The 17161-nt window shown below is 36.0% G+C and overlaps 2 protein-coding genes, 1 long non-coding RNA gene and 1 pseudogene across 3 annotated transcripts in view; 3 read left to right on the top strand and 1 right to left on the bottom strand.

Moving 5' to 3' along the window:
* Positions 1–17161, bottom strand: part of LOC129729790 (adenylate cyclase type 6) — a 358700-nt gene that overhangs the window by 281338 nt on the left and 60201 nt on the right. The gene's annotated exons all lie outside the window — the stretch shown is intronic.
* On the top strand, positions 2316–4708 carry LOC129729200 (uncharacterized; annotated as a pseudogene).
* Positions 5037–6235, top strand: LOC129729796 (uncharacterized). The gene is made up of 2 exons (XR_008728744.1): positions 5037–5451; positions 5767–6235. It is a non-coding gene; the product is annotated as an uncharacterized LOC129729796 (long non-coding RNA).
* LOC129729199 (uncharacterized) lies at positions 14087–16189 on the top strand. The gene is made up of 3 exons (XM_055687690.1): positions 14087–14136; positions 14221–14938; positions 15405–16189. The coding sequence occupies exons 1-3, from the start codon at positions 14087–14089 to the stop codon at positions 15933–15935; spliced, it is 1299 nt and encodes a 432-aa protein (XP_055543665.1). The 3' UTR covers positions 15936–16189.

Below are 17161 nucleotides of genomic sequence, written 5' to 3'. Positions count from 1 at the left end.
CGTTTGCCCGAATCGACATTAGATAAGGGTAAATTGACCATTTTTCGGGTGCCAGTGCCAGTGATGTTGGTAACGCGTCAAATGTATGGTAGCTGACAGCGATGCCATCCCCGTGCGTAAAAGCAACATCATCATCAACAGGATCCGTGACACCTGTCAGTTCGTAAAATGGTCTATTGGAGATGAAAGAAACTAGTAACATGTGCAAAATATGCGACTGTATTTGTTGTTTGTTGACAGGAGATGCATTTTATTACTTTTTAAGTAAAGAAATCATTATAAAAGGGAATCTTTTTTTGTTATTGCTTCAAAGGAACAAGAAAAATTTTACGTGTGGTTGAAACGGTGATTCTCATGATCTCGTAACATATGCAAAAAACATGACAGTATGTGCTGTTACTTGACTGGAAAAGAATATTATTACTTTTCTAGAAACAAATCTACTCTAGAAGGCAGAATTTTTAATTATTGCTTTTTAAGTAACAAGGAAAAATTTTGCGTGTATGTTTGAAATTATGGCACATTTAAGAGATACGTAATTGTCGTCATAAACGAAGAGGTACAAACACTATGCGGCGCAAATAAGTGCAAACAGTCAGTGTACATGCAGGTTAAAGCAACATTTGACGTTAATTTTAGTGGAAAACGAGAAAATATTAAATCTTCGATCATTTATTTGTGTTGTCCTTAAAAGCACAATCTACTATAAAAAAATGGAATTCTGTAACGCTCGATCTTATTGATATTATTCACTCAGTCTCTGAGGTGTACAGTAAACATCATCATTTTGAATCGTTCTGAATCAAAAATAATTAGCGGTGACATGTAGGTTTTTTAACAGGAAAATGTTCGCTGATGTTCAGGAAAGACATTCGAGACAAAATAAAATAGTTATTTAGTTACTAAAACTTGAGATATTATTCACAAAACTACGTAAAACATGCAAAATTATGACTTTCTGTGCTAAATTTGCCTCTAAATCAAAATTCAAAGCGATGACATATGATTCTTTTTTCACTAAAATGTTTGTTAATGTTCAGGAAAGACATTTGAGGAAAAATAATCAGTATCTGATCACTAAAACTTGAGATATTATTCACGAAACTACGTAAAACATGCAAAATTATGACTTTTTATACTTAATTCGTCTCCAAATCAAAATTCAAAGCGATGACATGTGATTTTTTTTTCATTAAAATGTTCGTTGATGTTTAAGAAAGACATTTGAGAAAAAATAACAGGTATCTGATTACTAAAACTCGAGATATTATTCACAAAACTATGTGAAACATGTAAAATCATGACTTTTACGCTGAATTTGCCTCTAAATCAAAACTCGAAGCAGTGATCTGTGATTTTTACTAAAGTAAAATGTTCGTTGTGTTTGGGAAAGATATTTGAGGGAAAAATAATAGGTATCTGATTATTCGAAATTTAAATATTTTACACAAAACCACATGAAAAATGCAAAACCATAACTTTTTAGGCTAAATTTGTCTCTAAAATTCTGATTTAAAGCGACGACACGTGATTTTTTCAATAAAATGTTCGTTGATATTCAGGAATGACATTCGAGAAAAAATAATAGTTATCTGATAACTGAAAATAGAGATATTATTCACAAAACTAAGCAAAACATGCAATGTCATGAATATTTTGGCTCAATTTGCTCTAAATCTTAATTCAAAGCTATGATATATGATTTTCTCCATTAAAATGTTTGTTTATGTTTAGGAAAGATTTTTGAGTAAAAATAATAGATTTTTGATTACTGAAAATTGAGATATTATTCACAACACTAAAAATCATGAATATTTGAACTCAATTTGCCTCTAAATCGAAATTCAAGGCTATGATATGTAATTGTTCTTCATTGAAATGTTTGTTAATGTTCGGGAAAGACATTAGAGGAAAAATAATAGGTATCTTATTGCTAAAGGTTGAGATATTACTAATACTACAAAATTATATTAATATTAAATATTACTTCACTACATAACACATTCATGAAAGTTTTTCGCGGTTTTACGAGTTTTGATTTAAAAACGTTCCGATTTTATAATTTTTCACATCGATCAATTTCATTAACAAAAAGAACGAAAACCAAAACAAACGCCATGTTGCCGAATATGTTGGTTACACGATGTTTGACAGATAGATCCCCCCTGATTTTCTCAGATTCTTGCTGATGTTACATACGTCTATTTGAAAACTCACGCTTGATTTGCTTGGTTTTCGATTGGATATTATTTGCTTGGTTTTCGATTGGATATTTAGTTGGAAAAAGTTGGTTGATCAGTTCGCACAGAGCAACCATGGGGGTTAGACATTTGCAAACTTTCATTCGTACAGAAGTACCCAAAGGTTACTATAAAGTGAATATAGAGGATGAAATTCGGTAAGGGAACAGGTTTTTTGCACGCATGAATAGTCAAAAAATAACTGCTTAATTTTATCGAAAAGCAAACATAAGGGAGAACCGGTAATAATGGTCGATCTAAAATCTTTCTGCGGTGTGCTCAGCTAAAGTGATCTTCCAGGGCTGCTGTGTGGTGGCCGTTACGAAGTAGTTTACGGTCAGTTGGATCGCTTTTTTGGAAAAATGGCCGACCTCGGTGTGAAGTTGACCTTTTTCAATGATGGTCCAATACAGCAAGTAAAGTTCAATACCTGGCAGGAAAGACAATTGCAAAAGTATAATAAATGCATCGATATTATGAATGCTGTTGATAGCGACGTTTTCGGGATAAGCTCTCTAGTCGGAAACTTTCGCGACAGTATTTCATCCAATACACGCTATTCGCTGCAGGAAATAGCTCAAAAGCATGGCACTTCCAAGCTGTCCATCGAGAACGAATGCGACCTGGATCTGGCCGCCTACGCAACTTCGGAGCAAGCTATGGCGGTCATTACTGGTGACACAGATTTTCTTATTTACGAGGGTCCCTGGCGCATCTGGGTGTCCAACGATGCGGACATGGAAAAATATACAATATATGAGTACAACAGAACTAATTTGCTCCAACATCTTGGATTGAGTGTTCATCAATTGCCTCTGCTAGCGACGCTATCCGGTAACGACATAATAAATTACGACGAAGTTAGACCGTTCCATATGCGGCTAGGACACCCGAAGCAAAAGTTTCGCACTGTGGCTAAATTCATACGCTCCCGGCCAAACGCCTCTGTAGAAGATCTGACTAGACAAGTTTTCAACTCAACCAGTTCGACACTCAGGAGTCGTTTCCAGGAGAGTCTTGATTCATATAATACCGTATGTATTTCGACCAGTGTTGGGTGCCGTTAATCGCTGAAAAAAATGTGTCGCTTATGCATAAACGCTAATCGCTAGCTGTGATTGGGATTTTTTAAACTCATGTAATGTGATAGTCCACAGAAAGTACATTAACCAATCTTTTGCCCGTTTGAACGAAATTAAATTTCATTTTAAGTTAGTATTGCCTGATACTTTGTGGTAAACCTAGATCTATCAAATGAAGTAAAAAGTCTGCAAAGCGTCACAAAGTAACAATTCTGTGTACTCTAATAAAAGGAGAGAAAAAGCAATTAAAGTCGAAGACATTTTATTTGAATGGCACATTTTTACCAGTAAGCGAAAAGCGTTTCAAAGACCTAATTGTCAGAGCTAACTAACTTAAAAATTATCAAAATCGCTCATTAGCCAGAAAAGGTACCCATCACTGATTATAACCTGCGCACTTATAATCCTCATTCACTGAACATTTTCTTTTAGGATTCACTAGCCGCAAACGCAAATTCCAACCAAGACGAAACTCTTACACTGTTATTATCTGAGAATCACGAATTTGGCTATCAGTTATGGACGAACAAACCCTTCGAGTTGACCACCTATTTCATAGATCTTCGTAGCGAGGACAAAGGGTTCAAATACGCCCAGCTACTGTTCCCAATGTTTGAACGGCAAGCCGGTATCATACTGTGGGACAAACACGATGTTCGCGAATTCACAGATTCACAATAATCGTTAAACTCAACCACAGAGCTCCGTACAGCAAGGAAAAGCGACCCGTCAAACGGCCAGTACAAATTGTACCACCCTCGCTCGTGGACCTACTGTCCAAGGATCCACTCGTACAGGCCGACACACGAGACACCAAGCTGGAACTGTTTGCCTGGATTGTATCGGATAAATTGGTTTCCGTCGTTTCCAGTCGGTACCTGAAAAGCTATGGGTGACCGTTGCCACCCTATACTACCTAATCGAGAAGAAAATTCTTAAGCTCTTCGAAGCGGATCTTTTCCTGCTCGTTAGCCACAGAGTTTCATCCGAGTCGTACGATCCAGCAGCAGTTGCATATCCGAGCCGTTTGAAGGCACGACCATTCCGAATCGCATTTGTGTTTACGGAAGTGTACAAACATTTCCTGGCGGGCCTCGAACGGCTCGGCTTACACCGTGAGCAGGCGAACGCATATCTTCGCTTCGATGGGCCACTTTTTCACGGTCTCTACGACAACTGTAGCAGTTCAGAGGATTTTTTCGAGGAAATTAACGAGTGGAGGTTGTACAAATCCATCGTTGATGCTCGATAAGTTTTTCTGGATCAAACCTTTCCAAAGCCTAAGAGATTTTGAATGTATTTTTGATAAATTTCATGGAAATAAATAAACGGTTTATTTTAGTACATTTTGTTTTTTGCGAGTGAATTATATGATTCACGATAAGCCTTGCCAAGTCACTTGTGGAGGCCCATTTTCAGTTGTCAAAATTTTAATAAACGAATATGACATACAAAAATAGAAAGATTGTGTTAATTTTAATTAAATTTCTAAACAAAATATATCCAAAAAGTTATTTAATTCTTGAAAGTACCATACCTTATTTCGCATGTACGCTTATTTCTTTTAAAAGTGAATTGTTAATATTTAGCAGCGTTAGATTAATGAGCTTAGTGTTGGTCATTTCAAACATTCGTTTATTCTTGATAAAGTAATAGGGTAACGACCCTAAAAATCGCTTTTCCCCCATTGTTCGCCCCCCTAGTGGAACTTTAAACTTACTGTAATTACGGGAAACGATTATATTTAACACTTTGAAACTTTTCAATGTTGCGTGTGCACTTAGGAAAATATTCCATAATTACAAAATGTCAACAACAACAATTCAACAAAGTCAACAATTACAAAAATTATGATCGAAATAACGTTGTGAAGAGCACAATTTTCTGCCAAACTAAACCGAGTGGCAACAAATCTCAGTGGAAAATTTGGCATATATCATTTAGTTTATATCAACTTTTGTGAAAGTTTTTTTTTCAATTGTACTGTTATTGCTTGGTTTTTCTGTTCACAGAATTAAAACTTATGAAATTACTGTAGTTTCATACCTCAATATAATGGTCGAAATTAAGATCCCATATTGTGCCTTTAACCCCTAAATTCACAAATGAACCCAATTTTCGACTCCGTGGTAAAATCAAAAACACACTTAAGTCTGTAGTACACTCTTTGACCAAGCGTCAAATATTTGTCACTTTTTGACAGATTAAAATTTGGTCAAAGATAATTATTTATTACTCTCCAATTTTTACATGGGGCAAACACGGGCAAACAACAACCATGATGTCAAATAAATTTGACCATTATGTAAGAAGGTTAAATATTTGACCATTGGTCAAAGAGTGTAACACAGACTTTATAACTAATAAATTTTTACTTGAGAAATGGTAAGAATCTGTTAAAGTTCTTAAAAATCATTGATGAGCGTTCTTCATTCTATTTGCAGCAACGAACTGAGAAATATCGTAGTAACTACGGAGAGGCTGAAATTCCCGTCGCTGTTCTCGAATTAACTACGTGATAAGTAGAAGGGATCAAATAAAACTGCCAAACATTATGAATGCCTAGATCGCCGATCCGACGTCTCGGCGGGTTTGTTTTGCTCGACAGCGGAAACAGCCATCACGGGCTATTTAGTTTAGCCTCGATATCGATATGGAACACAGGTCGCGTTTTGTTTTGGTATTTTGAACTGTTTTATTTTGCAGTTTGTGTTATTTTTGGTTTTCTTCTTGGTATTCTAGCGAAGATCCGGGGTCCGTTGGAGGTACTTTGCCGCCCAGTAAGGGTTTCACTGTGCAACTTTAAGTGTGTACAGGGTAACCCCCCAGGGTTTTATATATTGTCTTGTTATAAAGTTTTATTAAAGGCTTAACTAATGATAATAAAGGTGCTGCCATACTGATCACGAATATTATGGCATAGTTCTCTTTGACATCTATGACTCGAAAGTATAAGGTAATAGCACATACATAACACATACGTAACAGTCAGGAAGAAATCTTTCCAAAAAGTTGGTACAAGATGAACTACTCGAAAGGTACCATCCTCTAATAGAAACTCCTGTTTGTTTCTTTCTAACTTGAAATATGCTGCCTTAATTTTGTAAACAGCTTTTTGACAATTTTCCATAGGATTTTGTTGAGAGCTCAACCCAAGTAACACACAAAACATGTTAGAAAATAAGTTACAACGAAAGTATTCATATAAGTGTACTGCAAGCGCAATTGAAAACTTGTGTTACTATATTATGTTTGATATTGTTTTTCATCAGAAATACAACCGCATTTCGAATACAAGCTCTCTCTCTCTGTTCGTAAGATATTACACCATCTAATAACAACACTACGTACCTGTAAACTGCTTTTCCTTTGGACAAAGGTCGTAGCATTCAACAGCCAACGTAAAATTATTTGATCAAATTAATATTTTAACTATTTAAACGGTTTCTATATTTATTCGAAGCGGGTCAAAAAGTGCCATCAGAAGATAAACAAAACGCTTGCAGTGTAACCCATTCTGCTCGAATTTTTGTTACCTTATATCTAACAACGTTTTCTAGTTTTGTTAGATGTTATGTCCAGATAACGTTGAAACTATGTGAAAACAATTGTAATATTTAAGCGAAAGAAACAACTTATTTTGAAAGGTCAAATTATTTTTTGTCGTCAATTTATAATTAATGCAAACTGCCACTGATAAAAACGATTGTCGATCTAGTTGCACTGCGCATAACAACACACAGTTAACAGTTGTCGTAGCAACCGATTCGCGCATTAACATATAGAGATAAGTGACTTTCCACCTACGCACACTAGTGAACGTGTAAACCCGTGTAGAGTTGCTTTTGTTGCCTCCAAACTGTAAATCATCGCATCTCATTGCTTCGACTTGTTATCACTTTTTACCATTTTTGGTCGGTTATGTTGAGCAGCTTCTTCCGATTCATGATCACGAATGAAAAACTTATTCAGAAACGAGTTTAGAACTTATAATAAGTGTTTAACGGAGTGTTTAACTAATTATTTGTCTAGCTGCTAAAAACATAACATTGCAAACAGAACAGCGATTTGGAAATATTTTCCTCAAAGAGTGGCACTAACACATAAAAAAAACACATTCGTACGTAAATAGGTCAATTAGCAGCTAGCTGATATTTCTATCTCATTTGTTTGCTTCATCGCAGCTAACATCGCAGCGGATCCGCGATTTGCGGGCCCCACTGACAGATGTTATGTTATGCGTATGAAAAGTGGCGGTGTCGTAAGTCGTAAAGTACAAAAAAGTGATATAAAAACGACGATATACTTAATGTAAACGTTGATCAACCACCATGTTATGAAATAACTTCCAAAATAGTTTCTACACATTCCAAGGAACATTGTAGCGGGATACACAGTACTCCGTACCCTGTCCTGTCCAACTGCTCGACAAATAATGAACAAAATGAATTTTCTTTTCCTTGGCTTTATCGAGCCCCACATAAAATCCCATTAGGAACTGTCAAAAAGATCTCTACAAAATTAATGGAGCATTTTTCGAGTGGGAACGAGACAAATGTATCTCGAAAAATGCTCCATTGATTTTGTAGAGAACTTTTTGACAGTTCCTTACACTCAAAATATTTTTCACGTTATAATTACCGGAAAAGTTATGTGAATGTTTTCCACTGTCATTTTCACGTAGATTTCACATGATTGTCATTTGAGTTCATCATGAACTGGTAAAATGATTTATCCTGTGAATCTTATTTAGCACACATATGCATTTCATGTGAGTTTCACTTAGAAATCAACTACCGGTAAAGTGAAAAGCATTTGATTGTCTGATAGCTTCTACGTTTTATACAATGTATAATTTTCAGTTGTGGCTTCCCAAATTCTTGAGAGACTGGAAATAGTTTTCAGAAATTATCCAAATATGTTACATGATGACGGCCATGCAAAATCGCCAAATCGTAAACAAAATAAGCGACACACAAAATGACAAATGATATTGCGATATTCGCCGGCGATAGGTACTGTTAGTTGCTACTGTTTATGTTCAGGTAATTCCTCGCCATTTAACTGAGCATGTGTGAAATCTGTAGGCTAAAGACTCGATGTCAGATTCTTATGGTTTTTCTTAAGCTCAGTTATTGGCAAGTCATCAAGAAATTTCTTTTTATGTTCAGAGACTAAATCAGACAACAGCTTCGCAGTTTTCATTTCTGTGTATTTTCGCACGGCGAGTTCACGCGATACCTCATTCTGTTTGACGTTGCCAAGTTGACCTAGATGCTACGTGATAAAATATAGCAGCGGTTCTCAACCTGGGGTACGCGTACCCCTGGGGGTACTCGAAAGCCCTCAGGGGGTACGCGAACGCAAAATCAGTAATGGCGGACAAAGCAATTTTTCGCTAAAGTACTTCGTTTGTTTTTCAATCTTGCTCTTAAAACATGACTGCAGCAATCAAACAAACCATAGTTTTATTTGAAACCTAAACAAGACTACCACAACATGATTTAACACTACTCTCTCCCACTCTGCTAAAACATTCCAAGCCAGGGGGTACAACCGATATGAAAAATATCGCCAAGGGGTACGCGAACAAAAAAAGGTTGAGAACCGTTGAGAATCAGAGCAGCATTTTTCGAGTATGAACGAGACAAATGCAGGGCTGCGCAGGAACACTACCTTCAAAAACAACTCAAACAGTGATTTTCTTTCCGAGTGTGGTACCACTTGAGTAGTTCATTTTGTTCCAACTTTTTGGGAAGATTTCTTCCTGAGTGTTACGTAAGTCTTATGTATGTGGTATGCATGTGATATTCACGTAGATGTTATGTTTGTCACATAAATCATGCAAAATAACAGAAAAATAATTGGTATAGGAAATTTCACGTAACACTAATGTGAAAAATATTTTGAGTGTATATTAACATACACGGTAATGTCGAATTCGTTTTTACGGCAGGACTATTCGCTCTGACGGAGTTACGCTGCTGCCACCTTCAATTTGTTTACTCTGTGAGTGCAGAAGATAGGAATTTCTTCAAGAGTGAATGAGATAGCAAACATTTTAATATTTTTCCCCAAAATTCGCATACGGGCAGTTCAATGTGTGTGAAGAAGATGATTTAATTCCGTCAGGGCGAATACCGTCCCGGACTACTTTTTGCAGCTGAAAAAAACACTTTCCGAGCAGTTGCAATAGTGTGCGTAATACCAGAGGTAGCTGTCACTTTTGTTTTGGTCATCATCGCCACTGTCTTTTTGTCGCGTTTGTGCTACTGAACGAAAAAATTTGCAAATTTTCTGAAAAATGACGAAAAAACAAAATAAAATAAATAAAATCCTGATGTTTGACACGCGGAGAACGATAATCAAAGCAAACCGATTTTGACACATTTTTTTTATTTTGACACATACGTGTAAATGTGTTGGTGTCTTTAAAACTGCACTCTGTTTCTTTCGCGGACTGTCTGGGATAGAAAAAGGGTAGTCCTGGATAGTCCGAAAAATGAAAAAAAAACAGCTATAGGACAAAGTGTAGTCGGAGTAGCTACACCGCAAGAACGAAAACGACATAAGAAAAGAAAACCCATTAATAAGTACTTTTTCAACCATTTCGCCAAAAAGTGAGCCAACCCATTTAACCCTCAAATGCGCACGACGTAAAAAATCATCTATAACCATGAAATCTTTGTTTAACAGGTTTACTGCTTTAAAACTAACCAATATGCATAAAAAAATTGGAAGATTTACTTTTTAATGTTTGCACATATCACCATGTTGTTTTTAAACAACACTAAGACTTTATCACAGAATAACGTCTAAACAATTACTTTTGTTAACAGTAACTTTAAAATTGACCTTTTGTTAGTATAATTAATGATAATTCAGACATTTTCACTTACCTCTAACCTTATTTTAAAATTTAATTTCAAAGACAGTCAGCACCAGTCGGGAATCTCGCCATGTTTTTTTTTCTTCGTTTCCGAGATTTTGCAGCAGAAATAAAAACAAAACATTCAAATAAAGTACAGTCGTCGTTCGATAACTGCATCACTTGACACATGCCAAAATTTAGAGGGGGGTTTGTCACTACCATTTTTGTTTTCAGTGATGTCGAAATGTATGTTTTTAATGGAATAGTGGCAAGAAATAGCAGAAAACTAAAAAAAGGGAAGCTTTTCGATTAATAAATTAAATATTCATATTGCCGCATCATAATTTATTGTGTTTTAGTAACTACTTTACATAACCAATATGTAGGCGAAGATAAAGTTCAGCACTACAATAGACCATTTTATGAGACAGAAACTGAACTCAATTCATAAATGAAATTTCGACAAAAAGCTCGGAACCGCTGACATAACGCAAGTAAAAGTAACATCAATGTCAGCAGGATCCGTGACACCTGGTTAAAATGGTCTATTTAACGCTAGGTCACAAAATATTGTTTGTGATCTACAATGCACTGCCTCGCTGAGTAGTGAAAGCTAGCCAAACAATGTACAAGTGATATTTTTTTTCTCTTATAGTATTTACGGAAAGTGAACCACATAACATGGTGATTTTGCTTCATTGATTAATAGTGGAGATCTACCGTACGGAAATTTTGTGATTATCACTCAAAAAAGTGAAAAGAAGTGAAAGGGAATTCAATTATATTTATTTATTTGCAAATGTATAGAAATTACTCTTATATACGAATACAGGATTGTTTTATCTGCTATCATCAATTGGGTTGTTGAGCTATTCACAGGGTTTCTGATTTTTATATATCATCTGAAAGAGTGTAATTTTCTGAGCAAAACGAGATTTTTTAAAAGTTTATATCGTTATCCTTCGATTTTTAAATGAAGAATAAAAATTCGCTTTAAATCGCTACAATGACAGCACATACATAAGACATACGTAACACTCAGGAAGAAATCTTATAGAGGTTGTGTACCTGCGCAGCCCTGCATTTGTCTCGTTCCCACTCGAAAAATGCAGCATTGATTTTGTAAACAACTTTTTGACAGTTTCTTAAGGGATTTTGTTATGGGCTCGAGCAGAGTCTATGTGTATATAGACTCGCGCGAAGAGAAAATCTATCGTTTCGGCAACACAGTTTTTGTGCCGTTTGTTGCCAAGAACTATTCGCGTTGACGGTGTTGCTGATATTTGTTTGGTTTTTGCATGCGAGAAAGAAGGAAGGAAATATTTTTGCTTTTGTCATCACGCACATTTTGACAATTACATATGAGTGTTCACGTAGGTGCGAACAGCCTTCAAAATCTCTTTCAACGCGAATAACCCGAATACAGTTCTGTTTTTCACCATGCATTAGCGAATATCATTTTTTGAAATTCTTCACAAGGTACACAGCTTTATAAGATTACACCGGTGATGTTTTGTTAAATTCAAGTGAACCAGTGTACAGGTTTAATGTTGGATTAAAATGTGTAAGTAAAACTTCGGAAAAACACATATTCTTTATTACGCTCAATTACAACACTTTTCATCCACTCCTAACATTATCACCTTGTTTGTTTACATTGCTCGATTGGTACCCTCGTTTGAAAAAAAAATCGCCAGTGTTACGTATGGCTACACTCAAAATAATTTTCACGTCATAATTATCGGAAAAGTTATGTGACCATTTTCTACGCGATTGTCATTTGAGTTCATCATGATCTGGTGAGATGATTTATCCTATGAATCTTATACAGCAGACATATGCATTTTATGTGAATTTCACGTAGAACTCAACTACCGGTAAAATGGAAAGCATTCGATTATCTGCTAGCTACTACGTTGGATACAACGTAAAATTTCCAAATTTTGTTTCCCCAATTCTTAAAAGACGGCAAATAGTTTTTAGAAATTATAGTAATATGTTGCATGATAAATTGCACGGCCATGCAAAATTGCCGATTCGTAAATGAATCAAACGACATAAAAACGGACAAATATTACGGCATTTGCCGGCGATAACTACTGCAAGCTGCAAATGTTTATGTATGGAAAACTCCTCGACCTTTGAACCAAATCTGTGTGAAACCTGTAAGCTCAAGGCTCGATGTCAAATTCGTACGGTTTTTCGAAAGTTCACTTATTGGCTACTTTCGTCGAGAAATTCTATTTTATTTTCAGAGACTGAGTTAGACAACAGCTTCGCCATTTTGATTTCTGTGTATTTTCACATAGAGAGTTCACGCGATACTTCTTCTATGACATTCTGTTTGACGTTCGCGTAGATGCTACGTGATAAAACATAGTATGCATGTGATTTTCACGTAGATGTTATGTTTGTCACATAAATCATGCAAAATGACAGAAAATGAATAAGTACAGGAAATTTCACGTAACAATAATGTGAATAATATTTTGAGTGTAAGTATGTGGGCGAACTGTCATTGTAGCGATTTCGAGCAGATTTCGAGCAGTTGTAAATCGTGATTTAAAAAGCGAAGGACAATAATAGAATTTTTTTTTAAATTACGTTTTACTTAGAAAATACAGATCTTTCAGATGATATAAAAAACTGATATAGCTAAACAACCCAATTCAACAGCAAATCACTTTACTTCGATGTGATTTTTATTTACAGTGAGTGTAAAGAAATTTGCTATAAGAGCATCCCTAATGGTGCGCATTTATATCAACCTTGACTAACGACGCTGAAAAAATTCAAAACAGCATCGCAGCAAAAACATCATATCAAGAAGACTGGCATCTCTGGATTTATCCCATATAAACGACAAGCGTCAAATCAAACAGCGCACTCCATCTATCAAAGGTGAAAGGTTGCTATGAAAGTGCTGGTAATTACATCGCTGCGAAGACAGAGTGTGCGTATGTGGTGGTTCAGTCTGTGGGTTCGGCTTGCGCTCGCATCGCCAGCACACACACTAGCATGCGTCAGTTCCACTTTTACTCAACAGACTGCACTGCCGAAAACGTCGCTCAATCGCAGGCAGAGTTCCCAGTCTTCTTGATATGATGTTTTTGATCGCAGTAAGCTGATAGTCACCGTTGTCCCAAGTATGATGACAGTTCAACAAGGTATGCCACATTTTTATCTATCCATGCACACAAACAAATCTCGTTATGAAAATTTTCGTTTATTGTATGGAATTCGGAACATTTTCGGGAATTTCTCGTTTTTTGTTGTTTTATATTTGATTTTTTTAATTGGAGAGTGAATCTCCAGTTGAAACACACTAGAAATTGATATTAATTTAGATTTAGTGTGAAAAATTGCGACAATATGTCGAAATAAAATATATAAAAATGCTATATTTCTAATAGTTGGAGCATAATCTTAGTCATTGTCATAGCTCATGACTTTTGTTACTGTATGAAACATAAGCGACTCAATTTAGAAGCGCTATTAGACTACAATAAAAAAACGAAAAGTGCAAAATGGTTACCGGCAAATTGATGAAAAATAGCATATTTTACCTGAACCGCAGCAAGTTTATGTATTCCCCACAAAAAAAAACATGTTTCAACATCATTTCTATAACTTTTCAGGAAAGCATGTTTTATAAGTTTAGTTTAAAATGCAAAATCATTTCAAATTTCATACAAAATTGGAAAAAGTTCATAACGATCACTAATTCTAATGCATCGACGTGAATAGCATACCTTGTAGAACTGTCATCATACTTGGACCGTTGTCAGCGTCGTCCTTTGTTCTGAATTGGAACAACTGAGCAGATAGTGACTGTAAAAGCAAATCGGATAAGAATAAGTTATTTTCGTTCTCTATCACGTGGTAAAAGAAAAATGGGTATACCGCAATTGGAGACATTCCTCCGAAAGAAGGTACCCAACGGGTATTTTTCGATTAACATTACTGATGAAATATAGTATGCTTTTTTATAATGATTATCACGGAATTATTTCTTTTTGTTTTGCAGAAATAACAGCCGCAACGAACAAAACACGGGCCCTGTAATAGTCCTGGACACAACGTCGTTTTTGTTGACATTCTGCAAATCTGATATCTTTGGTCAAGTCTGCGGTGGAAGATTCAACCGTGCATTTGCTGTCCTGAACACTTTCTTCACCGAATTAACCAAACTGGGAGCTGAATTAGTATTTTTTGTTAAAAGTCGATTATTGCATCAAAATATGAAAAAATCCTACAAAACTTTCCTTCATATGGCTGACGCTGTGGATGAAGGTTTAGCGTTACAAAAAGGCAACTTTTCAAAAATTCCGTATAACTACGACTATGTGATTAAGCAGTTGAGAAAGATTCATGGTACAGTTACCATGATTGTTGAAGCAAACTACTCAGTACAGGAATTAGTTGCATATGCCAATTCAGTTGGAGCGTTTGCTATTATGAGCAACACCACATCGTTTCTTTTATACGAAGGAAATTGGCGCCTTTGGTCATCTAAAGATATCGACATGAAAAATTTCACTTGTAAAGAATACAATCGGAAGCAATTGATGCTGACTCTCGGACTCTCCTATCAACAGATGCCGCTTTTTTGTACCATTTCTGGATATTCGAAGCTTATGCCAAAAGTACAGATACAAAAATTTAATTCACATCTTGTGGCAGCTGAAAATAGCTTTAGTATGGTATGGCTAATAGTATGGCGAAAATTGCGCGGGAACACTACAGCGCCTTGAACGAATGTCGAGAGCTTCAGTCAATTGTGTCAGTTATATATTGCCGATCACATGTGAATCGAGAAATGGTAGACAATTTTCGTCGTTCTTTGATGCATTATTCTACGGTACGAATATATTAATATCTATGATGTTCAACTTTTTTCAATCATCTTTGTATTTTCAGGAGAACACCCCAAGCCGAACCCCAACTAAGGATCGTTTTATAGACATGCTCTTGGATTTGGATTATCCATTGCCGTACTATTTATGGATGGGACAAATTTGCCCCATAATTACGTATTTTATAGATATGCGAAAACCTGAGTTGGGACAACAATTTCCAAAATTGATTATTCCCATTTTTCAACGCCAAGCCGGAATAATACTGTTTCACAAGTGCAAGCAGCAAAAAATTCATGACATAACGGACGTTAATCTTATGATTAAAATGGATCATCTAACAGAACATCAATAGCAAACTGTCACAGCGCAGTTTCCCGAACACATTACTCCACCACCGTTATTGGATCTTTACTCCAGTAATCCGGAGCTTTGCGCAGATCTTTACACTACCAAGCTACAACTTTACTGTTGGGTCGTATCTGACAGGCTAGAGCACCGTGTACTGCAAGCGATTCCGGAGCGACTCCGCGTAACGGCTAGCACAATTTGTTTCCTGATGGAGAACCAAATTCTAAAACTTTTCGAAGCCGGCCTCTTATTGCAAGTAGCCTTTGATGTAGTGCATGAAACGTACGACTACAAAAAGGTTGAATACCCTGGTCATCTGGATAGCCGGGCTTTTCATGTGATTTTTGTTTACCAAGAGTTTTACAACTACTTGTCGCAAGCGGTTAAATTGGTCGGTCTTGCCGGGGAGGATTTTCGCAACCATCCACCATTGGATGGCGTGCTTTTTCACAACCGATATGCCGAGTGGAAAGAACAGGGTGGAGACTTACAGCATATTAAACCATGGAGAATTTATGCTGGCGTTAGCGAGTGAACGTTTAAGATTTTTTTTCTAACATCAGTAACACTTTTTATATAGAAAAATGTACTAATTCTTTTTTAGTTTGTTAATTTAACGTTCATTTTTAGTTACTAATCGCATTTTGCGATATGGTTTAAGTTACAGACCCAATAACTTATGTAAGACTAACTAAGACAAATCTTGAATACAGATATTGTACTCAACAGCAATCTGCAACACTACTAATACGAAAAATACCGTTAAAAATACTTTAATTATTATCTGAATTCTCGAATGTTGAAACATAAATCCGATGCGATAAAGTTTTATTTGATTTTTGAATGCATTTATGTAATAAACTTCTGAACACTATATTTACATATATACATATACATTAGGGTGGGACAAAAAATAAATGTTAGCTCCCATGCACTTTTCGTGTTCCTTTTGGGTCCTATAATAACTGTGTAAATTTTCAGATCGATCGGTGAAACTTTAAACGCCCGATTTCAAAAAGTTCCATACGATTTTATATGGGAAAATCCACTTTTTTAAAACATATTCTCTATAAATGTACATATATGTCGATGTAATCAAAGATTATTATAGAAACGATCGCATAGCTTGTCGAGGTGAGTCCTGATACGCGAAAATTACCGGATTTTCAGGAACCCCCCCCCCCCCTTTACCCGTGTCCACGGCGCGCATAGTATTCACGAGATAATACTATGAATTCATCGAGCTTGATAGCGTCCATATCGGTACACAACGCACGAAAAATTCGTTAGATCGTATAAAATTCGCTGGAGGCTTTGAATTCCAACAGCTTAGTTTGTCCCGTCCATTTATTTTTTAGTTATTTAATTCTCTTTATTTAATGACTCCACTTTTTTTTAGTGATTCGTAACTTTTCAGATATCATTCAGTAAATAAATGAAACAGATTGAACTTAACCTTAGGTCAGATAACTGAATAAATTCGTCAGATCAGAGCGACTTGATATTTGTCGGGTGTGTGTTTCCGCGGATGAATTTTTGTAAGATTTTGTAGTCGACTGAAATAAATAAATAATTTCGCTCGGTAGTGATATAATGACTTCACGAGGAGATGCCCGCTTAGATTTTTTTTTTAAATTGGTAATATGGCTCGCGTGCGCTTTGTTTTTACGGTGATAAATAAGCAAACAGAATAAATTACGACTTTCGCGGCCGATATAACGAACTCGTAGGCGCGATATTTGTTATTATGAACCCGGCACT

The sequence above is a fragment of the Wyeomyia smithii genome, chromosome 3 (assembly GCF_029784165.1).
Source record: "Wyeomyia smithii strain HCP4-BCI-WySm-NY-G18 chromosome 3, ASM2978416v1, whole genome shotgun sequence".
Lineage (NCBI taxonomy): Eukaryota > Metazoa > Arthropoda > Insecta > Diptera > Culicidae > Wyeomyia > Wyeomyia smithii.
This window is presented reverse-complemented; position numbering and strand designations above follow the sequence as displayed.